Source organism: Vulpes lagopus, chromosome 2, assembly GCF_018345385.1.
Source record: "Vulpes lagopus strain Blue_001 chromosome 2, ASM1834538v1, whole genome shotgun sequence".
NCBI classification, from domain to species: domain Eukaryota; kingdom Metazoa; phylum Chordata; class Mammalia; order Carnivora; family Canidae; genus Vulpes; species Vulpes lagopus.
This window is the reverse complement of record NC_054825.1, coordinates 25,206,831-25,230,743: the sequence shown is the minus strand read 5'-3', so window position 1 is coordinate 25,230,743 and position 23,913 is coordinate 25,206,831. Positions and strand designations below refer to the sequence as shown.

General features: G+C 47.7%; 1 protein-coding gene across 4 annotated transcripts in view; it reads right to left on the bottom strand.

Moving 5' to 3' along the window:
* Positions 1-23,913, bottom strand: part of SH3PXD2A (SH3 and PX domains 2A) — a 242,331-nt gene that overhangs the window by 134,886 nt on the left and 83,532 nt on the right. For 3 of the 4 annotated variants that reach the window (XM_041746521.1, XM_041746519.1, XM_041746520.1), the window contains exon 3: positions 9,181-9,256. In XM_041746521.1, the coding sequence (XP_041602455.1) occupies positions 9,181-9,256 (76 nt within the window). Of the gene's footprint in view, positions 1-4,121; positions 4,198-9,180; positions 9,257-23,913 lie in introns of those variants that run through there. The other variant, XM_041746522.1, reaches the window with a different exon arrangement.

Below are 23,913 nucleotides of genomic sequence, written 5' to 3'. Positions count from 1 at the left end.
TTCTTTCTTTCTTTCTTTCTTTCTTTTTTTTTGGGGGGGGGGGATTTGCCACCTTATTTGGCAGATAAGGGAGCTTGTAATCAGGTAAAGCCATTCTTTCCCTCTCTTGTCTCACTTCCTCTGCTTTCCGTCACTTCCACTAGCCAGTCAAACTTCTGTGAGCCCCCTGCCCAAGCCTGTGGCCAGACAGGCCAAAGCAAAGCAGCAGGCTAATGCTCCAAACACATCCCCCAGATGCCAGGCTGCAGAAATGCCCAACACATCTTGGTACATCTGAAGCTAAAACGGAGACCCATCTGCCTGAGATTGAGTCCCACATCAGGCTCCCCGTGGAGCCTGCTTCTCCCTCTGCCTATGTCTCTGCCTCTCTCTGTGTGTTTCCCATGAATAAATAAATAAAATCTTAAACAAACAAACAAAAATCCCTGAGGCCCTCTGGAGATAATCGGTGCTCTCTGCTTTCTCCCCTTGGGTGTTCCTTGCTCTGAAATTCTAGGCAAGGTAAAAGGCTGGCAAAGCTGCTCTGGAGGCTGGTTGCTAGCCCTCCCGAGAGTTCTAAGAGTGAAGGCAGCTGGTGTGTTTGATCCAGGTTCTGTTGAGTCATGCTGCCAGGGCTGAGCCTGAGGGAATCAGCAGGTGACCTAAGCCACCCTTCCCAAAGGCAGAGAGATAGAAACAGAGATCTAACTGGTGTTAGATGACATAGTAGATATTGGCCCCTGCCCAGAACCCCCCTCACCAGCACATGCCGCCACCCCAAACTGCTGTGGGTGCTCAATGCTGTGGGCTTACAGCTGCCTCTTCTCCAAAGGCATGGAGCCTGAGCCCTCAGGAGACACCTCACCTGTACCCGGTGCCCTCTGGGGCGGGGGGAAGCTTCCAGACAAACGATGACCTATGGGGAGTATAGAAGTTGTCTCCTACAATGGGACAAGCTGGTGCCATTCACCTTGGGCTTCTTCCTCTGCCCTGTCCTGCTTCTCTCACTGTACTTGGGACATTCACCCAAGAGGGACCCCTCTAAGTCACCTATATAAGAATCTTCATCTCAGGCTCTGCTTTTAGGAAACCTGACCTAAGACAGGAAACACTTATCATTGCCTTCCCCTCTTCCCCTCTCCCCTCTCGCCCTAGGGAACCCCCATGGATCCTGGGTTGGGGGCAGGTTGTGAACCTGCATGCCCACGTGGCTCTCCCTAGCTTGATTCCAATTGCGTTGGCTTCTTTCTCCTTCTGTCCAAGTGAGGGAGACAGCAGAGTATGAAAGGGTTAGGAAGTTTCTAGTGGGCATGGGGAAGCCAGGAACAGGCCTGGGAGCACCCAGGGTGGGATTCCACATGGCTGGCAACACCCACTCTGAAGTCATGGAAAGTGAGCAAGAGAGAAGCATCAGAGAAGCAACAGGAGAAAAGCAGCAAAATAGGCAAAGTAAACTTCCTTTGGATGGGATGGGAGCCAATCAGCCTCATTCCTCTCTATGATATCACCTGCTATGCAGAGATCCTTGGGGCTGGAAGGGGCCCTGGGCTGGCCTTTCCCAGGAGTTGGGAGCAGCATGGAGGCAGGGGACTTTGTTTATTAACAGCTGCCATTTATTGAGCATTTACTAAGGCACAGGCACAGTGCAAAATGCTCTCCATGAATTCTTTTTATCCTCACCACAAGCCTACAAGAGAAAACTGAAGTTCAGAGAGGGCCCTTGTCCTGCAACAACTGTTGGGCGATCCTCTTCTGAGGTGGTTGACAGGGCAGGTAGCCCTGGCCAGAGGTCAGGATAAGGTTCTGGAGCTGGTTATACCTTTTGGCTGTGTGGCCTGTGCAAGTCTATTAGCCTCCTGTGGCCTCAATTTCCTAGTCAGTAAAATGGAGATAATAACCTCCTTGGGAGGAGCAAATGAGAGTACACATGTGAGTGTGCTGTGTGGAAGCACTAGACACATGTCAGGAATTGGTCATCCTAAGGGCTAACATTTATTTAGGTCCTGTTAGAGGCTAGCCACAGTCCTAAGCCCCTGTAATGTATTAATTCATTTATCCTGACAATAGCCCCATGAAGTAGATAGTATTATCATCCCTATTTTCCAGATGAGAATACTGAGGCACAAAGAAGGTAACACACTTGGTAAGTGACAGAGCCAGATGCTGCAGGTGGAAGCCAGGCAGCATGATTCCCCAGATGTTGGACTCTGGTAGTGGCAGGACAGAAGCCTTGTGCTTCCCCCCCACCCTCCAAGCCCACCCATCCTTGGAGGTCAGCTTCAGGTCTCCCCTCCATCAGGAGGCCTTGGGGCTGCCTTCCTCAGCTCACAATGACACACTCTAAACACGCTTGGAACTGCATGGCAGTAAAAAGGGTCACATCCTGCCTCCATTGATTTCCTGATTACAGAGTAGGCCTTGCCCCTCTCATCTCTCTTAGTAGCTTGAGGATTCCTTAGATGAAGGAAACAAATCTACATCCTTCCTTGGCTCACCAGGCCATCCCACCCTCTAGCCCCAGGCCTGGCATAGGCTGAACCCCTCATAAACACCCGCTGACTGTATGATGACGAGCTGATTTCCTGGAGCACCGGCCACCAGTGGGAGAAAAAGCCCATCATTCTCGAGGAAATAGGGCAGCCTTCCTGCCCCCAAGGCCAGGTCCACTCCTGATACCAGAGCATCATGCTGGCTTCATCTTGGCTCTGGGACACTTGTGTCTACAGCATCCCAGATGGGCTCTCAAGTCCTCAGTGGGCAGTGTCTGGACTGTACTGGATCAACATCTAAGGTCATACAAACCTGGGTGTTGGAGATTCCAAATTCCCTCAGGACTCCGTGTAAAGCCAGGTAGGGCATGAAAGTCTCCCATATTAACTCCTAGACTAGGGATCGAGAAGCAGTCCTCTGCCTCCATGAAAGATACACAGGGGTGGGATTCTCTATATCCTCACGGACTGGTTCCAATCTTGCCCGAACTGTGGGATGTGGAAGTTTTTCCTGGTAGCTACTCTCCAATTTTAGCATAAGGCTCAAAGGACAGGCAGCAATGCATGCTCTTATCTTTCCCTGCTTTAGCAGAGGGGGATGTGTGAGGAGCACCTTTCAGAGAGGACTCACTCTTTGACTTGGTTTTCAAGTCACCAAGTAGGTGCTGACCATGGGGTGAAGGTGTGCCAGAGAGTTAATGAGATAAGGACCCTGCTTCTTACGAAGGTCCTACTGGTTGCCATTGCTGGGGCCCAACAGTAATGGGGGTAAGGCCATTGTGACCCAGCCCAGCTCAATGGCCTGGGAAAAGGCAGAGGATCTGGAGCCAAAAGGCAGTATCACCCATAGGTTCAGGGCAAAGAGCCCAGAATGGAGCAGAAGACCTGAGCTCTACTACTTCTATGAGTAGTTACCTAACATCTCTGAACCCCAACATCTTCATCTCTCAAGCAGAAATAAGAATACACACCTCAGGAGGGAAACTTGTACACGATAACAAAAAAGCATTTTGTAAGCTATAAATAGTATACCAATTAAAGATATCATCGCGACAGCAGATTATGATACATCTGGGCAGTTTCCTCTAAACTACACAAAATCAATTGCCTTAAACATGTTCCAAGATGGTGTAGTGGCTAATGGTCCTTATGGCCAGACAGACTTGAGTTCAAATCCCAACTCTGGCAACTCACAGGCCATGTCATGTACACTCTCAGAGCCTCGGCTGGATAATGTGCCAGGAGGATCCAAGATCAAACATGGCAAGTGTGCTCAATTTAAGGGTCTCAATGATTACAATGGGAGTAGTGGGAAGAATTCAGCCTGCAGTTCTTCATCCTTTCACAGAAGAACTTGATCTCTCTGTGCTTTCTGTAAAGAGGAAACCGAAGTCCCAGAGCCTAAGAAATTCCTTAGAAGTTACATGGCCGGGAGCCAAGAGAGATGGCCTGGGAATGGTGGGAGAGATCCCAGTGGGAGTGGTGGCCTTTACAGTCAGGGGCTTCCTATCCTCTGAGGGAGTTGTTAGGATGCAGATTGTTTGGGCCACCCTGCCCAGAATTTCCAGCGAAGTCACCAGCCTTTTCTTAACCTAAGAAACGCTTCTCCCCAGGTTGCCTCCCAACCCAACAGTGGGACCATCCAAGGCTTACCTGGAAGGAAGGGGATGATTCTCTGCTTGGGATCCTTCTGGCCACCTTCAATGGGAAACTTATCCAAAAGCTGCATCTGAGAAGCCAGAGAGACAGAGGGACATGATTCAGAAGACTGGAACAGCTCTCAGAGTCCTTCCCTCACTCCACTCCACTGCTCCAGGGCCCCACCACCCTCATATGGATGAGTGACGCCTCAACCTCTCACTTCACAGATGATTAATAAACCACATGGGGCATGAGAGAGACGAGGCCAGAGCTCTCTATGCATCAAAGGGGTGTCTAAATAATCTCAAGGAGGCATGGAGGCACGGGGGAAAGTGTCTGAAGATGCCTCCTTGTGAGGCCAGGGTAGAGACCAGCAGGCTTTCAAGGCAGGCGCAGGTAGAGTTTCCAGAGCCTTCTTTGGGCCCACCTTCTTTCCTATGTCATCTGCTGGGGGAGCCCATTAGACACTGGCCCTCTCACAGCCTCCTGGGCCAGGACAGGGGAAGGCTGCACCTGATACTTCAGACAGACCACCCACCTTCCAGAACCGCTCTGCGGAAACAGAACCAGATGTTATTTTAATTGTAAAACCAAACCCAGCCCGTTGCCCCCACAGCACGAATGTAAGACCCCTCCTCCATTTCCTACCTTCTCACCCTGAGATTGCTGCTGTTTTTCCAAAGACAGACCCACCGGAAGAGCTTCCAGGGTTCTGGAGGAACAACTGTTTTTTTTTTCTTCTGCTATTCTGGGCTGAAATTCTGTATAAACTGGAAAAACACACAGGAGACAGGATGGACAAGGCCACGGCCCCTGTGTGTGTGGTTAATCTCCCTTCCAAGGCACAGGCAGAAGCAGGAGCAGAATGGACAGGGCAAGATCTAGTCCTGCTGCCCCAGCTGTGTGACCCTGGGCAAGGCTCGGAAGCTTTCTCTATTGGCATCAGGCGCTTCCTTGGCCAAATGAGGAAGATCAGTCACATGATTATCTGAAGTCCATTCCTTCCTTCAAATATTTATTGAGCACCTACTTGGAGCACTGAACACCAAGAAAATGACTATAAAGAAGAGTAACAGGGGTGCCTGGGTGGATCAATTGGTTAAGTGGCTGCCTTTGGCTCAGGTCATGATCCCAGGGTGAGTTCTGGGGGGCTCTCTGCCCCCTCCCTGCTTGTGTATGCTCTGTATCATAAATAAATAATATATTTTTTTAAAAAGGAAAGAAGGGCAGCCTGGGTGGCTCAGTGGTTTAGTGCCACCTTCAGCCCAGGGCCTGATCCTGGAGACCCGGGATCGAGTTCCACATCGGGCTCCCTGCATGGAGCCTGCTTCTCTCTCTGCCGGTGTCTCTGCCTCTCTTTGTCTCTGTGTCTCTCATGAATAAATAAATAAAATATTAAAAAAAAAAAGGTGTTCCTTGCTCTGAAATTCTAGGCAAGGTAAAAGGCTGGACCAACAGCGGCTCTGGAGGCTGGTTGCTAGCCCTCCCGAGAGTTCTAAGAGTGAAGGCAGCTGGTGTGTTTGATCCAGGTTCTGTTGAGTCATGCTGCCAGGGCTGAGCCTGAGGGAATCAGCAGGTGACCTAAGCCACCCTTCCCAAAGGCAGAGAGATAGAAACAGAGATCTAACTGGTGTTAGATGACATAGTAGATATTGGCCCCTGCCCAGAACCCCCCTCACCAGCACATGCCGCCACCCCAAATGCTGTGGGTGCTCAATGCTGTGGGCTTACAGCTGCCTCTTCTCCAAAGGCATGGAGCCTGAGCCCTCAGGAGACACCTCACCTGTACCCGGTGCCCTCTGGGGCGGGGGGGGAAGCTTCCAGACAAACGATGACCTATGGGGAGTATAGAAGTTGTCTCCTACAATGGGACAAGCTGGTGCCATTCACCTTGGGCTTCTTCCTCTGCCCTGTCCTGCTTCTCTCACTGTACTTGGGACATTCACCCAAGAGGGACCCCTCTAAGTCACCTATATAAGAATCTTCATCTCAGGCTCTGCTTTAGGAAACCTGACCTAAGACAGGAAACACTTATCATTGCCTTCCCCTCTTCCCCTCTCCCCTCTCGCCCTAGGGAACCCCCATGGATCCTGGGTTGGGGGCAGGTTGTGAACCTGCATGCCCACGTGGCCTCTCCCTAGCTTGATTCCAATTGCGTTGGCTTCTTTCTCCTTCTGTCCAAGTGAGGGAGACAGCAGAGTATGAAAGGGTTAGGAAGTTTCTAGTGGGCATGGGGGAAGCCAGGAACAGGCCTGGGAGCACCCAGGGTGGGATTCCACATGGCTGGCAACACCCACTCTGAAGTCATGGAAAGTGAGCAAGAGAGAAGCATCAGAGAAGCAACAGGAGAAAAGCAGCAAAATAGGCAAAGTAAACTTCCTTTGGATGGGATGGGAGCCAATCAGCCTCATTCCTCTCTATGATATCACCTGCTATGCAGAGATCCTTGGGGCTGGAAGGGGCCCTGGGCTGGCCCTTTCCCAGGAGTTGGGAGCAGCATGGAGGCAGGGGACTTTGTTTATTAACAGCTGCCATTTATTGAGCATTTACTAAGGCACAGGCACAGTGCAAAATGCTCTCCATGAATTCTTTTTATCCTCACCACAAGCCTACAAGAGAAAACTGAAGTTCAGAGAGGGCCCTTGTCCTGCAACAACTGTTGGGCGATCCTCTTCTGAGGTGGTTGACAGGGCAGGTAGCCCTGGCCAGAGGTCAGGATAAGGTTCTGGAGCTGGTTATACCTTTTGGCTGTGTGGCCTGTGCAAGTCTATTAGCCTCCTGTGGCCTCAATTTCCTAGTCAGTAAAATGGAGATAATAACCTCCTTGGGAGGAGCAAATGAGAGTACACATGTGAGTGTGCTGTGTGGAAGCACTAGACACATGTCAGGAATTGGTCATCCTAAGGGCTAACATTTATTTAGGTCCTGTTAGAGGCTAGCCACAGTCCTAAGCCCCTGTAATGTATTAATTCATTTTATCCTGACAATAGCCCCATGAAGTAGATAGTATTATCATCCCTATTTTCCAGATGAGAATACTGAGGCACAAAGAAGGTAACACACTTGGTAAGTGACAGAGCCAGATGCTGCAGGTGGAAGCCAGGCAGCATGATTCCCCAGATGTTGGACTCTGGTAGTGGCAGGACAGAAGCCTTGTGCTTCCCCCCCACCCTCCAAGCCCACCCATCCTTGGAGGTCAGCTTCAGGTCTCCCCTCCATCAGGAGGCCTTGGGGCTGCCTTCCTCAGCTCACAATGACACACTCTAAACACGCTTGGAACTGCATGGCAGTAAAAAGGGTCACATCCTGCCTCCATTAATTTCCTGATTACAGAGTAGGGCCTTGCCCCTCTCATCTCTCTTAGTAGCTTGAGGATTCCTTAGATGAAGGAAACAAATCTACATCCTTCCTTGGCTCACCAGGCCATCCCACCCTCTAGCCCCAGGCCTGGCATAGGCTGAACCCCTCATAAACACCCGCTGACTGTATGATGACGAGCTGATTTCCTGGAGCACCGGCCACCAGTGGGAGAAAAAGCCCATCATTCTCGAGGAAATAGGGCAGCCTTCCTGCCCCCAAGGCCAGGTCCACTCCTGATACCAGAGCATCATGCTGGCTTCATCTTGGCTCTGGGACACTTGTGTCTACAGCATCCCAGATGGGCTCTCAAGTCCTCAGTGGGCAGTGTCTGGACTGTACTGGATCAACATCTAAGGTCATACAAACCTGGGTGTTGGAGATTCCAAATTCCCTCAGGACTCCGTGTAAAGCCAGGTAGGGCATGAAAGTCTCCCATATTAACTCCTAGACTAGGGATCGAGAAGCAGTCCTCTGCCTCCATGAAAGATACACAGGGGTGGGATTCTCTATATCCTCACGGACTGGTTCCAATCTTGCCCGAACTGTGGGATGTGGAAGTTTTTCCTGGTAGCTAAATTCTCTCCAATTTTAGCATAAGGCTCAAAGGACAGGCAGCAATGCATGCTCTTATCTTTCCCTGCTTTAGCAGAGGGGGATGTGTGAGGAGCACCTTTCAGAGAGGACTCACTCTTTGACTTGGTTTTCAAGTCACCAAGTAGGTGCTGACCATGGGGTGAAGGTGTGCCAGAGAGTTAATGAGACAAGGACCCTGCTTCTTACAAAGGTCCTACTGGTTGCCATTGCTGGGGCCCAACAGTAATGGGGGGTAAGGCCATTGTGACCCAGCCCAGCTCAATGGCCTGGGAAAAGGCAGAGGATCTGGAGCCAAAAGGCAGTATCACCCATAGGTTCAGGGCAAAGAGCCCAGAATGGAGCAGAAGACCTGAGCTCTACTACTTCTATGAGTAGTTACCTAACATCTCTGAACCCCAACATCTTCATCTCTCAAGCAGAAATAAGAATACACACCTCAGGAGGGAAACTTGTACACGATAACAAAAAAGCATTTTGTAAGCTATAAATAGTATACCAATTAAAGATATCATCGCGACAGCAGATTATGATACATCTGGGCAGTTTCCTCTAAACTACACAAAATCAATTGCCTTAAACATGTTCCAAGATGGTGTAGTGGCTAATGGTCCTTATGGCCAGACAGACTTGAGTTCAAATCCCAACTCTGGCAACTCACAGGCCATGTCATGTACACTCTCAGAGCCTCGGCTGGATAATGTGCCAGGAGGATCCAAGATCAAACATGGCAAGTGTGCTCAATTTAAGGGTCTCAATGATTACAATGGGAGTAGTGGGAAGAATTCAGCCTGCAGTTCTTCATCCTTTCACAGAAGAACTTGATCTCTCTGTGCTTTCTGTAAAGAGGAAACCGAAGTCCCAGAGCCTAAGAAATTCCTTAGAAGTTACATGGCCGGGAGCCAAGAGAGATGGCCTGGGAATGGTGGGAGAGATCCCAGTGGGAGTGGTGGCCTTTACAGTCAGGGGCTTCCTATCCTCTGAGGGAGTTGTTAGGATGCAGATTGTTTGGGCCACCCTGCCCAGAATTTCCAGCGAAGTCACCAGCCTTTTCTTAACCTAAGAAACGCTTCTCCCCAGGTTGCCTCCCAACCCAACAGTGGGACCATCCAAGGCTTACCTGGAAGGAAGGGGATGATTCTCTGCTTGGGATCCTTCTGGCCACCTTCAATGGGAAACTTATCCAAAAGCTGCATCTGAGAAGCCAGAGAGACAGAGGGACATGATTCAGAAGACTGGAACAGCTCTCAGAGTCCTTCCCTCACTCCACTCCACTGCTCCAGGGCCCCACCACCCTCATATGGATGAGTGACGCCTCAACCTCTCACTTCACAGATGATTAATAAACCACATGGGGCATGAGAGAGACGAGGCCAGAGCTCTCTATGCATCAAAGGGGTGTCTAAATAATCTCAAGGAGGCATGGAGGCACGGGGGAAAGTGTCTGAAGATGCCTCCTTGTGAGGCCAGGGTAGAGACCAGCAGGCTTTCAAGGCAGGCGCAGGTAGAGTTTCCAGAGCCTTCTTTGGGCCCACCTTCTTTCCTATGTCATCTGCTGGGGGAGCCCATTAGACACTGGCCCTCTCACAGCCTCCTGGGCCAGGACAGGGGAAGGCTGCACCTGATACTTCAGACAGACCACCCACCTTCCAGAACCGCTCTGCGGAAACAGAACCAGATGTTATTTTAATTGTAAAACCAAACCCAGCCCGTTGCCCCCACAGCACGAATGTAAGACCCCTCCTCCATTTCCTACCTTCTCACCCTGAGATTGCTGCTGTTTTTCCAAAGACAGACCCACCGGAAGAGCTTCCAGGGTTCTGGAGGAACAACTGTTTTTTTTTTCTTCTGCTATTCTGGGCTGAAATTCTGTATAAACTGGAAAAACACACAGGAGACAGGATGGACAAGGCCACGGCCCCTGTGTGTGTGGTTAATCTCCCTTCCAAGGCACAGGCAGAAGCAGGAGCAGAATGGACAGGGCAAGATCTAGTCCTGCTGCCCCAGCTGTGTGACCCTGGGCAAGGCTCGGAAGCTTTCTCTATTGGCATCAGGCGCTTCCTTGGCCAAATGAGGAAGATCAGTCACATGATTATCTGAAGTCCATTCCTTCCTTCAAATATTTATTGAGCACCTACTTGGAGCACTGAACACCAAGAAAATGACTATAAAGAAGAGTAACAGGGGTGCCTGGGTGGATCAATTGGTTAAGTGGCTGCCTTTGGCTCAGGTCATGATCCCAGGGTGAGTTCTGGGGGGCTCTCTGCCCCCTCCCTGCTTGTGTATGCTCTGTATCATAAATAAATAATATATTTTTTTAAAAAGGAAAGAAGGGCAGCCTGGGTGGCTCAGTGGTTTAGTGCCACCTTCAGCCCAGGGCCTGATCCTGGAGACCCGGGATCGAGTTCCACATCGGGCTCCCTGCATGGAGCCTGCTTCTCTCTCTGCCGGTGTCTCTGCCTCTCTTTGTCTCTGTGTCTCTCATGAATAAATAAAAATATTAAAAAAAAAAAAAGAAAGAAAAGCAACAAAGTCCCTGCTTTGGGGGAATTTACATTCTAGTGGAGGCAGGCAAACAGCAAACAAATAAATATGTACTGGTAAAACCCACGAAGAAAAATGAAGTAGGGGAAGGTGTTGGAGCAGAACAGAGGTTGTTCCTTTGTATAGCATGCTAAGAAAGGACTTAGGAATCAGATGACAATTTAGCAGAGACCACAGGAGGTGGGGAAGCAAGCCCCAAGGAAGGCAGAGAACATTCCAGCAAGGAAAATGGGACGTGCAGAAAGAGGAGAATCTATATGAAACCAGATTCTAGATTCCAGATAGAGCTACACAATCACTGAAAGGGCAAGCTAAGAAAAAAACTTCACTGTCCCACAGAGAGCTGATAAGGAAACAAGGTGAATGGGTAAATAAACTGTGGAATAGTCATACAAGGGCATGTGAGGGCATGAAGAATGAGTGAACTTTAGCTGCTGTGTGGCTGCTGTGGAGTGGAGAGAGCAGGAGGTGAGGTACAGGTGATGAGATCCAACAGGTGGGCCAGACTATGGGGAGGATGGCTTAGCTTCAGGGTCATGAATGGACATAGGGTGGAAACAGGAAGACCGTATAGGAACCTATGGATGGAGGCTCAGACCAAAGTGCTAGCTAGCATTGAAGGTGGTGAAAAATAGTCCTGCACTAGATTTCACGGGTATGTGTGCACCTGTGCTTTTTCCCTTCCACGCACCCACCCACCCAGCTCTGACACATGATTTTAGGATTCTCTCTCGCACAGTCATTATCCAACACACACAGGCTATTTAGAGCCCACACGTGAAGGGCGGGTCAAGACAGAGACTGCACCATTATTAACTTTCACTTCCTGAGTACAGACTGAAATTTAACAAAAGCTGACTCATGAGTTTTCAAACCCTAATCTTATAAATCTATCTCTCAAACACTTAATAATTGCTTGCTTCATGTAAATATACCCATTGGGCCAAAACACTATAAACTTGAATGTAGGATTTTTTTTTAATTAATATATTTTCAAACAAATTCGATGCAGAATAGAACTCCCATTTTTACCTTTTTCCATTTTCCTCACCCGTATTCTGTTTTGTACATTTTATTTTTGTATCACAGAAGAATTCAAGTTCACTGAGGGGAAAAAACAGCAATTACAGAAGCAGTGGATGGACAAAAAGAGAGTCAGATTCACTCATAATTCCTCCCCTAGAAAATGTTTTCCTTCCAAATGTTGATGTTTTGGGGTATATCCTTTCCAGACATTCTTCCACACATGTAAATAAAATGAGCTCATTACCGTCTTACACTATGTAATGAACATTTTTCCATGTCAATGAATACCTCCATATTAGTACCCCTAATTGTGACAGGAAATTTCAGTGGTTGGATGGGCCATAGTACATTTATCTACTGCCCTGTTGTTGGATATTTAGATTGTTTCTGACTATAGACTACTGATAGAGTGAACATCCCTGTCCATGCATCTATGCACACTTCCCTAATACTATTTCTATTTCTTTTAAGATTTTATTTATTTATTCATGAGAGACACAGAGAGAGAGGCAGAGATGTAAGCAGAGGGAGAAGCAGGCTCCATGCAGGGAACCCGACGCAGGACTCGATCCTGGGACCATGAGATCACACCCTGGGCCAAAGGCAGACGCCCAACTGCTGAGCCACCCAGGCGGCCCTACTATTTCTATTTTTGTTTCATTCTGCTGGAATGCACACATGTTTACAGGTGCCTTAAATCTCCTCTGGAAGAAGACTGAGAATCAATCGATGGCTAACTAATATGCATAGGCCAGGCCTAGGGTCTCTGAACAACAGCTCCATACAATTTCTGAGGAAGAGTTCAGAGATGTCTGAGAAGGAAGCCAGGCCCAGCAACATGCATTACTGTGGGGTGGTCTACCCTCATCAAACCATTCATGTCCTGGGGCACTTGGTAGCTAAATTGGTTAAGCACCTGATTTTGGCTTAGGTCATGATCCTGAGGTCCTGGGATCAAGCCCTGCATTGATCCCAGGACCTCATTCAGTGGGGAGTCTAATTGTCCTTCTACTCCTCCCCTCCTTCATGTGCACGTGCACTCTCTCTCAAATTAAAAAAAAAAATCTTAAAAAAAATCCAACCAACCATTCTTGTCCTGAAAGAGGGTGGCCAGCTATGTCCAACAAGCTGTGGGACTTAACCATGTAAGGGCTCAAAGGAGTTAGGCTCCAAAAACTTTAACTTCCTATCAGCAATGACATACATTTGTTCTCTGACTCCTACATTATTCTTCAGACCTAAGAGTCTGAGATTCTCACGAACTGTGCACAGGGAATGAGGGGCTAACAAGAGTGGGTGGGAGAAAGCAGGATTCACGTATTTATTCCTTTCCTCCAAAAACATTTGCCGTGTGCCTTTTAGATGCCAGGCTCTCCATAAGATGCTAGAAATAAGTAAATCATAGTCTTTACACCCAACGAGCTCATGATCTAGCTGTAGAGCAGGGCTTGACACCTTCAATGTGCACAAGAAGCATCTGCTAACATGTTAAAATGCAGGTTCAGATTCAGTAGGTCCAGGCAGGGGCCTGAGAACCTGAATTTCTACCAAGCCCCTATGGAAGCCTGGAATTGTTGGCCTGTGGACCATATTCACTACATAGCTCTAGAGCTATTCCATCTATGTGAAGTCACTAGCCACACGTGGCTGTTGAGCACTTGAAATGCAGCCTGTCTAAATTGAGATGTGTTGTAAGTATAAAATATTCACCAGGTTTTAAAGACTGAAAAAAAGGTAAAACATCTCATCAACAATTTTTGTGTTGATTGTACATTGAAATGATAACATTTTGGATATATCAGGTGAAATAAAAGCACTTTTAAAATAATTTTACCTGTTTTATGTTTTAAGTGGCTACTAGAAAATTTAAAATTACACACGTGGTTCATATTATATTTTTATTGGAGTCTGTTCTAGGGCAAGATGGTTCTCAAAGTGTCTGAAGTCTGCGTAGGCCAAAATCACCTTTACTGGGGGGGTGTTAGTTAAAAATGCAGTTTCCTAGGCCCCATGTGGAAGTTCATGAAGTTTTGCTGTGGTGCTAGAGATAGACAAACACGTTCTGGAGTGACAGGGATTGCTGAGGACGTATGAACAGGATCCTGAAGCTGCTAAAGAAGGAGGTCAGTGAAGACTTCCTGTAGGAGATGAAGCCAGCTCTGTCCTGGCAAAATGACGGTTACATTCCCTGGGCCTCCCCTGCCATAGAGCAGTCTGAATTGTCTCAACGGGTTCCTGTGTCTCCTGGAAGGCAGGGATCATCTGATAGCCCCACAGATTTGAATTTTCCCTCAAAAGGCCTGTTGGAGGATGCTTTACAGCTGGCCTCTCTCCCACCTCCTCCTTCTGTAACAGATTTTCTTCTTCCCCCACTCCGGCTTAGTCTGGCCCCTCAGGAGGCCAAGACAAGCCCATCCACTGAGAGTACTAGGTCAACAGGTCCTCTCCAAGGCCATGAGTACTCAGCTGGCCTGCTTGGATTCCCCACCCCAGCCCTCAGAGGCTGAGTCCAGCCACACCTGTCACCTAATCCCACCAGCAGGGCTGAGCCCCTAGAGCCTCAGCATCTGGCCTCCTTGTCATCCCCAAGGCCCACTGGCCATGGGAAAAGAAGTACCACCAACCAGCTGCTGGTGACATTTCTCTGCCTACAGGCCACCTTTCAAAGAAAGCAAATCCCCTGGCTCAGACTCGAGCAAACCAAGCTTAAGGCGGCTCAGGGGAGTTTACTCAGTATGTAGGACTTGCAGAGCTACGTGGTTCAGCGTCTTCGTGCAGGTACAGGAGGGCAGAGTGGCGGGTGATGTGATAAACAGCCAGGGCCACTTGTGATTCATGGGAAGCCAGGGCGGCTACAGAACTACTCTGAGTGGCGCTCAGTTTGCAGGGCTGGGTTTGACAGATAAAACACTCACATAAAACGTCTAGGGGATGGCTCATGCAGACCTGGGGGTTGCGGGCAGTGAGGTAGGAAGGCCCTGCCCAGCCCACAGTTCTGCTGCGGCCACCTTTTCAGGCAGGAGGTGGATTCCCCTGTGACTCCAGCAAGGGCCTGACGCAGCTGGAAGAAAAGCAGGGCCCACTGCCAGGGTCCTTCTTAGAGAGAGAGGCATCTGGCTCATGGAGCCCTGCGCAGCCACATCAGAACTCCGCGGCGTGTGGAGGACGCGGGCTGTTTATCTAAGGGGTGGATAGTGTGAGAGATACAGAGCAGCTCAGCAACAGGAGCTGGCCCAACCAGAGAAAGCTGACTCGGCAGCTCTTCTTGGGCAGGGCTGAGCAGCAATAAACACCGAGGAAAGAGAAGGGTGGGCCTGAGCCCAGCTGGGGCACATGTGTAACCCAAGAGGCCAACTCCTCACCCTTCCGAGAGGGTGGAGTTCCCAGCCACTCTTGCTTTGGGGCTTCAACCCTCAAGCCTTAATCCTTGTCACCATTTCTGGAACATTACTACTATAAGAGGTGGGTTCCCTAACCCAGCAATTCCCCTCAAAAAGAGGTAAGGCCACCCAGTATCTCTGGGGTCCATGAGGGATCAAGGGAACCCCCAAAACTGGTTTGTCCTGGGCTCTGGGTGGCTCAGTCGGTTAAGCATCTGCCTTCGGCTCAGGTCACAATCCTGGGGCCCTAGGATGGAGTCCTGAGTCTGGTGGGATCCCTACTCAGTGGGGAGTATGTCTCCCTCTGCCCCTCCCCCTGTATGCTTGTGCTCACACTCTCTCTCATGCTCTCTCTCCCAAATAAATAAAATCTTGAGGAAAAAAAAACAAACAAACCTGGTTTGTACACTTTACTGACTGAGGGCTTACCCGTCCCTGGGTTAGATCCTGAAGACATGGCAGGAAGATCACAGAGAGGGACAATAAATAATAATACACATGGCTTTTCTTCTTCTTTTTTTTAATTTTATTTTTTCATTCATGAGAGACACAGAGAGAGAGAGGCAGAGACACAGGCAGAGGGAGAAGCAGGCTCCATGCAGGAAGCCTGACAAAGGACTTGATCCTGGGTCTCCAGGATCACACCCTGGGCTGAAGGCGGCGCTAAACCACTGAGCTACCCGGGCTGCCCACTCACAGCTATTCTTAAAGTTCCCATACTTTGTGGCCTGACATGTACTTCTCCCTTCCCTTCCTTCACTAATGGCCTTATCAAGTGGCATCTGCTCTGGGAACCCTGCTTGAATATCCCAAAGGTCACCACCACCACCTTACTTTGAATTCTAATAGCACTCCTGGTTTGTATGACCTATTACGGTAACTTCCCACAGGCCTTTGTGATTTTTTTTGGTACACATTCATCTCACTGAACCAAGAGGAAGCATACTTCCTCTTACATGGTTCTGGTGCCCTTGTGGAAACCAGTTCACAATAAATATATAGGTTTATTCCCGGACTCACAATTCTATTCCTTTGATCTATATGCCTATCCTTCTGGGTGTACCACCCGCCCCCCCCCCATCTGGATTACTGTAGCGTTGTATTAAGTTGTTTTTTTTTTTTTTAAATAGACTTCATTCTTTAGAACAGTTTTAGGTTTACAGCAAAATTGAGCAGAAAGTACAGAGAGTTCTCATACACCCCTTGACCCCCACACACTCCTGGCCTCCCTCACCATCACAACCCCAGACCAGAGTGGTATATTTGTTACAACTGACGAAACTACATTTGTACATTACTCTCACCCAGGGTTCACTATCATGTTGTATAGTCTATGGGTTTGGACAAATGTATCATGGCATGTGTCCCTTATTATTTATCATATAGAATAGTTTCACTGCCCTAAAAATCCTCTGTGCTCTGTGTATTCATTCCCCTTCCCCCTAGCCCCTGGAAACCACTCATCTTTGTACTGTCTCCATAGATTCACTTTTTCCAGAATGTCATACAGTTGGTATCCTATAGTATATAGCCAAGCCTTCAGGTTGGCTTCTTTCACTTCTTTCACCTGGATGTAAGGTTCTTCCAAGTCTTTTCATGGCTTGATAGTTTTGTTTGGATTTTAGTACTGAATAATATTCCATTGTCTGGATTATATGGTTTTATTTATCTATTCACCTACCAAAGGACATCTTGTTGCTTCCGCGTTTTTGTTTTTTTAATAAAATAATTTTTTATTGGTGTTCAATTTATCAACATACAGAATAACACCCAGTGCTCATCCCGTCAAGTGTCCCCCTCAGTGCCCGTCACCCACTCACCCCCACCCCCCGCCCTCCTCTCCCTTCCACCACCCCTAGTTCGTTTCCCCAGAGTTAGGAGTCTTTATGTTCTGTCTCCCTTTCTCATATTTCCCACACATTTCTTCTCCCTTCCCTTATATTCCCTTTCACTATATTTATAGTCCCACCAAATGAATGAGAACATACACTGTTTGTCCTTCTCCGATTGACTTACTGCACTCAGCATAATACCCTCCAGTTCACATCCATGTTGGCTTCCACGTTTTTGTAATTATGGATAATGTTTGCTATAAACATTCTTGTGCAGGTTTTTGTGTGGACATAAGTTTTGTTTAAAAAAAAAAAAAGATTGGGATCCCTGGGTGGCGCAGCCGGTTTGGCACCTGCCTTTGGCCCAGGGCGGTGATCCTGGAGTCCCAGGGATCGAGAATCCCACGTCGAGCTCCCGGTGCATGGAGCCAGCTTCTCTCCTCTGCCTGTGTCTCTGCCTCTCTCTCTCTCTCTCTGTGACTATCATAAATAAATAAAAAATTCAAAAAAAAAAAGAAAGAAAAGCAACAAAGTCCCTGCTTTGGGGGAATTTACATTCTAGTGGAGGCAGGCAAACAGCAAACAAATAAATATGTACTGGTAAAACCCACGAAGAAAAATGAAGTAGGGGAAGGTGTTGGAGCAGAACAGAGGTTGTTCCTTTGTATAGCATGCTAAGAAAGGACTTAGGAATCAGATGACAATTTAGCAGAGACCACAGGAGGTGGGGAAGCAAGCCCCAAGGAAGGCAGAGAACATTCCAGCAAGGAAAATGGGACGTGCAGAAAGAGGAGAATCTATATGAAACCAGATTCTAGATTCCAGATAGAGCTACACAATCACTGAAAGGGCAAGCTAAGAAAAAAACTTCACTGTCCCACAGAGAGCTGATAAGGAAACAAGGTGAATGGGTAAATAAACTGTGGAATAGTCATACAAGGGCATGTGAGGGCATGAAGAATGAGTGAACTTTAGCTGCTGTGTGGCTGCTGTGGAGTGGAGAGAGCAGGAGGTGAGGTACAGGTGATGAGATCCAACAGGTGGGCCAGACTATGGGGAGGATGGCTTAGCTTCAGGGTCATGAATGGACATAGGGTGGAAACAGGAAGACCGTATAGGAACCTATGGATGGAGGCTCAGACCAAAGTGCTAGCTAGCATTGAAGGTGGTGAAAAATAGTCCTGCACTAGATTTCACGGGTATGTGTGCACCTGTGCTTTTTCCCTTCCACTGCACCCACCCACCCAGCTCTGACACATGATTTTAGGATTCTCTCTCGCACAGTCATTATCCAACACACACAGGCTATTTAGAGCCCACACGTGAAGGGCGGGTCAAGACAGAGGACTGCACCATTATTAACTTTCACTTCCTGAGTACAGACTGAAATTTAACAAAAGCTGACTCATGAGTTTTCAAACCCTAATCTTATAAATCTATCTCTCAAACACTTAATAATTGCTTGCTTCATGTAAATATACCCATTGGGCCAAAACACTATAAACTTGAATGTAGGATTTTTTTTTAATTAATATATTTTCAAACAAATTCGATGCAGAATAGAACTCCCATTTTTACCTTTTTCCATTTTCCTCACCCGTATTCTGTTTTGTACATTTTATTTTTGTATCACAGAAGAATTCAAGTTCACTGAGGGGAAAAAACAGCAATTACAGAAGCAGTGGATGGACAAAAAGAGAGTAAGATTCACTCATAATTCCTCCCCTAGAAAATGTTTTCCTTCCAAACGTTGATGTTTTGGGGTATATCCTTTCCAGACATTCTTCCACACATGTAAATAAAATGAGCTCATTACCGTCTTACACTATGTAATGAACATTTTTCCATGTCAATGAATACCTCCATATTAGTACCCCTAATTGTGACAGGAAATTTCAGTGGTTGGATGGGCCATAGTACATTTATCTACTGCCCTGTTGTTGGATATTTAGATTGTTTCTGACTATAGACTACTGATAGAGTGAACATCCCTGTCCATGCATCTATGCACACTTCCCTAATACTATTTCTATTTCTTTTAAGATTTTATTTATTTATTCATGAGAGACACAGAGAGAGAGGCAGAGATGTAAGCAGAGGGAGAAGCAGGCTCCATGCAGGGAACCCGACGCAGGACTCGATCCTGGGACCATGAGATCACACCCTGGGCCAAAGGCAGACGCCCAACTGCTGAGCCACCCAGGCGGCCCTACTATTTCTATTTTTGTTTCATTCTGCTGGAATGCACACATGTTTACAGGTGCCTTAAATCTCCTCTGGAAGAAGACTGAGAATCAATCGATGGCTAACTAATATGCATAGGCCAGGCCTAGGGTCTCTGAACAACAGCTCCATACAATTTCTGAGGAAGAGTTCAGAGATGTCTGAGAAGGAAGCCAGGCCCAGCAACATGCATTACTGTGGGGTGGTCTACCCTCATCAAACCATTCATGTCCTGGGGCACTTGGTAGCTAAATTGGTTAAGCACCTGATTTTGGCTTAGGTCATGATCCTGAGGTCCTGGGATCAAGCCCTGCATTGATCCCAGGACCTCATTCAGTGGGGAGTCTAATTGTCCTTCTACTCCTCCCCTCCTTCATGTGCACGTGCACTCTCTCTCAAATTAAAAAAAAAAATCTTAAAAAAAATCCAACCAACCATTCTTGTCCTGAAAGAGGGTGGCCAGCTATGTCCAACAAGCTGTGGGACTTAACCATGTAAGGGCTCAAAGGAGTTAGGCTCCAAAAACTTTAACTTCCTATCAGCAATGACATACATTTGTTCTCTGACTCCTACATTATTCTTCAGACCTAAGAGTCTGAGATTCTCACGAACTGTGCACAGGGAATGAGGGGCTAACAAGAGTGGGTGGGAGAAAGCAGGATTCACGTATTTATTCCTTTCCTCCAAAAACATTTGCCGTGTGCCTTTTAGATGCCAGGCTCTCCATAAGATGCTAGAAATAAGTAAATCATAGTCTTTACACCCAACGAGCTCATGATCTAGCTGTAGAGCAGGGCTTGACACCTTCAATGTGCACAAGAAGCATCTGCTAACATGTTAAAATGCAGGTTCAGATTCAGTAGGTCCAGGCAGGGGCCTGAGAACCTGAATTTCTACCAAGCCCCTATGGAAGCCTGGAATTGTTGGCCTGTGGACCATATTCACTACATAGCTCTAGAGCTATTCCATCTATGTGAAGTCACTAGCCACACGTGGCTGTTGAGCACTTGAAATGCAGCCTGTCTAAATTGAGATGTGTTGTAAGTATAAAATATTCACCAGGTTTTAAAGACTGAAAAAAAGGTAAAACATCTCATCAACAATTTTTGTGTTGATTGTACATTGAAATGATAACATTTTGGATATATCAGGTGAAATAAAAGCACTTTTAAAATAATTTTACCTGTTTTATGTTTTTAAGTGGCTACTAGAAAATTTAAAATTACACACGTGGTTCATATTATATTTTTATTGGAGTCTGTTCTAGGGCAAGATGGTTCTCAAAGTGTCTGAAGTCTGCGTAGGCCAAAATCACCTTTACTGGGGGGGTGTTAGTTAAAAATGCAGTTTCCTAGGCCCCATGTGGAAGTTCATGAAGTTTTGCTGTGGTGCTAGAGATAGACAAACACGTTCTGGAGTGACAGGGATTGCTGAGGACGTATGAACAGGATCCTGAAGCTGCTAAAGAAGGAGGTCAGTGAAGACTTCCTGTAGGAGATGAAGCCAGCTCTGTCCTGGCAAAATGACGGTTACATTCCCTGGGCCTCCCCTGCCATAGAGCAGTCTGAATTGTCTCAACGGGTTCCTGTGTCTCCTGGAAGGCAGGGATCATCTGATAGCCCCACAGATTTGAATTTTCCCTCAAAAGGCCTGTTGGAGGATGCTTTACAGCTGGCCTCTCTCCCACCTCCTCCTTCTGTAACAGATTTTCTTCTTCCCCCACTCCGGCTTAGTCTGGCCCCTCAGGAGGCCAAGACAAGCCCATCCACTGAGAGTACTAGGTCAACAGGTCCTCTCCAAGGCCATGAGTACTCAGCTGGCCTGCTTGGATTCCCCACCCCAGCCCTCAGAGGCTGAGTCCAGCCACACCTGTCACCTAATCCCACCAGCAGGGCTGAGCCCCTAGAGCCTCAGCATCTGGCCTCCTTGTCATCCCCAAGGCCCACTGGCCATGGGAAAAGAAGTACCACCAACCAGCTGCTGGTGACATTTCTCTGCCTACAGGCCACCTTTCAAAGAAAGCAAATCCCCTGGCTCAGACTCGAGCAAACCAAGCTTAAGGCGGCTCAGGGGAGTTTACTCAGTATGTAGGACTTGCAGAGCTACGTGGTTCAGCGTCTTCGTGCAGGTACAGGAGGGCAGAGTGGCGGGTGATGTGATAAACAGCCAGGGCCACTTGTGATTCATGGGAAGCCAGGGCGGCTACAGAACTACTCTGAGTGGCGCTCAGTTTGCAGGGCTGGGTTTGACAGATAAAACACTCACATAAAACGTCTAGGGGATGGCTCATGCAGACCTGGGGGTTGCGGGCAGTGAGGTAGGAAGGCCCTGCCCAGCCCACAGTTCTGCTGCGGCCACCTTTTCAGGCAGGAGGTGGATTCCCCTGTGACTCCAGCAAGGGCCTGACGCAGCTGGAAGAAAAGCAGGGCCCACTGCCAGGGTCCTTCTTAGAGAGAGAGGCATCTGGCTCATGGAGCCCTGCGCAGCCACATCAGAACTCCGCGGCGTGTGGAGGACGCGGGCTGTTTATCTAAGGGGTGGATAGTGTGAGAGATACAGAGCAGCTCAGCAACAGGAGCTGGCCCAACCAGAGAAAGCTGACTCGGCAGCTCTTCTTGGGCAGGGCTGAGCAGCAATAAACACCGAGGAAAGAGAAGGGTGGGCCTGAGCCCAGCTGGGGCACATGTGTAACCCAAGAGGCCAACTCCTCACCCTTCCGAGAGGGTGGAGTTCCCAGCCACTCTTGCTTTGGGGCTTCAACCCTCAAGCCTTAATCCTTGTCACCATTTCTGGAACATTACTACTATAAGAGGTGGGTTCCCTAACCCAGCAATTCCCCTCAAAAAGAGGTAAGGCCACCCAGTATCTCTGGGGTCCATGAGGGATCAAGGGAACCCCCAAAACTGGTTTGTCCTGGGCTCTGGGTGGCTCAGTCGGTTAAGCATCTGCCTTCGGCTCAGGTCACAATCCTGGGGCCCTAGGATGGAGTCCTGAGTCTGGTGGGATCCCTACTCAGTGGGGAGTATATGTCTCCCTCTGCCCCTCCCCCTGTATGCTTGTGCTCACACTCTCTCTCATGCTCTCTCTCCCAAATAAATAAAATCTTGAGGAAAAAAAAACAAACAAACCTGGTTTGTACACTTTACTGACTGAGGGCTTACCCGTCCCTGGGTTAGATCCTGAAGACATGGCAGGAAGATCACAGAGAGGGACAATAAATAATAATACACATGGCTTTTCTTCTTCTTTTTTTTAATTTTATTTTTTCATTCATGAGAGACACAGAGAGAGAGAGGCAGAGACACAGGCAGAGGGAGAAGCAGGCTCCATGCAGGAAGCCTGACAAAGGACTTGATCCTGGGTCTCCAGGATCACACCCTGGGCTGAAGGCGGCGCTAAACCACTGAGCTACCCGGGCTGCCCACTCACAGCTATTCTTAAAGTTCCCATACTTTGTGGCCTGACATGTACTTCTCCCTTCCCTTCCTTCACTAATGGCCTTATCAAGTGGCATCTGCTCTGGGAACCCTGCTTGAATATCCCAAAGGTCACCACCACCACCTTACTTTGAATTCTAATAGCACTCCTGGTTTGTATGACCTATTACGGTACTTCCCACAGGCCTTTGTGATTTTTTTTGGTACACATTCATCTCACTGACCAAGAGGAAGCATACTTCCTCTTACATGGTTCTGGTGCCCTTGTGGAAACCAGTTCACAATAAATATATAGGTTTATTCCCGGACTCACAATTCTATTCCTTTGATCTATATGCCTATCCTTCTGGGTGTACCACCCGCCCCCCCCCCCCATCTGGATTACTGTAGCTTTGTATTAAGTTGTTTTTTTTTTTTTTTAAATAGACTTCATTCTTTAGAACAGTTTTAGGTTTACAGCAAAATTGAGCAGAAAGTACAGAGAGTTCTCATACACCCCTTGACCCCACACACTCCTGGCCTCCCTCACCATCACAACCCCAGACCAGAGTGGTATATTTGTTACAACTGACGAAACTACATTTGTACATTACTCTCACCCAGGGTTCACTATCATGTTGTATAGTCTATGGGTTTGGACAAATGTATCATGGCATGTGTCCCTTATTATTTATCATATAGAATAGTTTCACTGCCCTAAAAATCCTCTGTGCTCTGTGTATTCATCCCCTTCCCCCTAGCCCCTGGAAACCACTCATCTTTGTACTGTCTCCATAGATTCACTTTTTCCAGAATGTCATACAGTTGGTATCCTATAGTATATAGCCAAGCCTTCAGGTTGGCTTCTTTCACTTCTTTCACCTGGATGTAAGGTTCTTCCAAGTCTTTTCATGGCTTGATAGTTTGTTTGGATTTTTAGTACTGAATAATATTCCATTGTCTGGATTATATGGTTTATTTATCTATTCACCTACCAAAGGACATCTTGTTGCTTCCGCGTTTTTGTTTTTTTTAATAAAATAATTTTTTATTGGTGTTCAATTTATCAACATACAGAATAACACCCAGTGCTCATCCCGTCAAGTGTCCCCCTCAGTGCCCGTCACCCACTCACCCCCACCCCCCGCCCTCCTCCCCTTCCACCACCCCTAGTTCGTTTCCCAGAGTTAGGAGTCTTTATGTTCTGTCTCCCTTTCTGATATTTCCCACACATTTCTTCTCCCTTCCCTTATATTCCCTTTCACTATTATTTATATTCCCCAAATGAATGAGAACATACACTGTTTGTCCTTCTCCGATTGACGTACTTCACTCAGCATAATACCCTCCAGTTCCATCCACATTGGCTTCCACGTTTTTGTAATTATGGATAATGTTGCTATAAACATTCTTGTGCAGGTTTTTGTGTGGA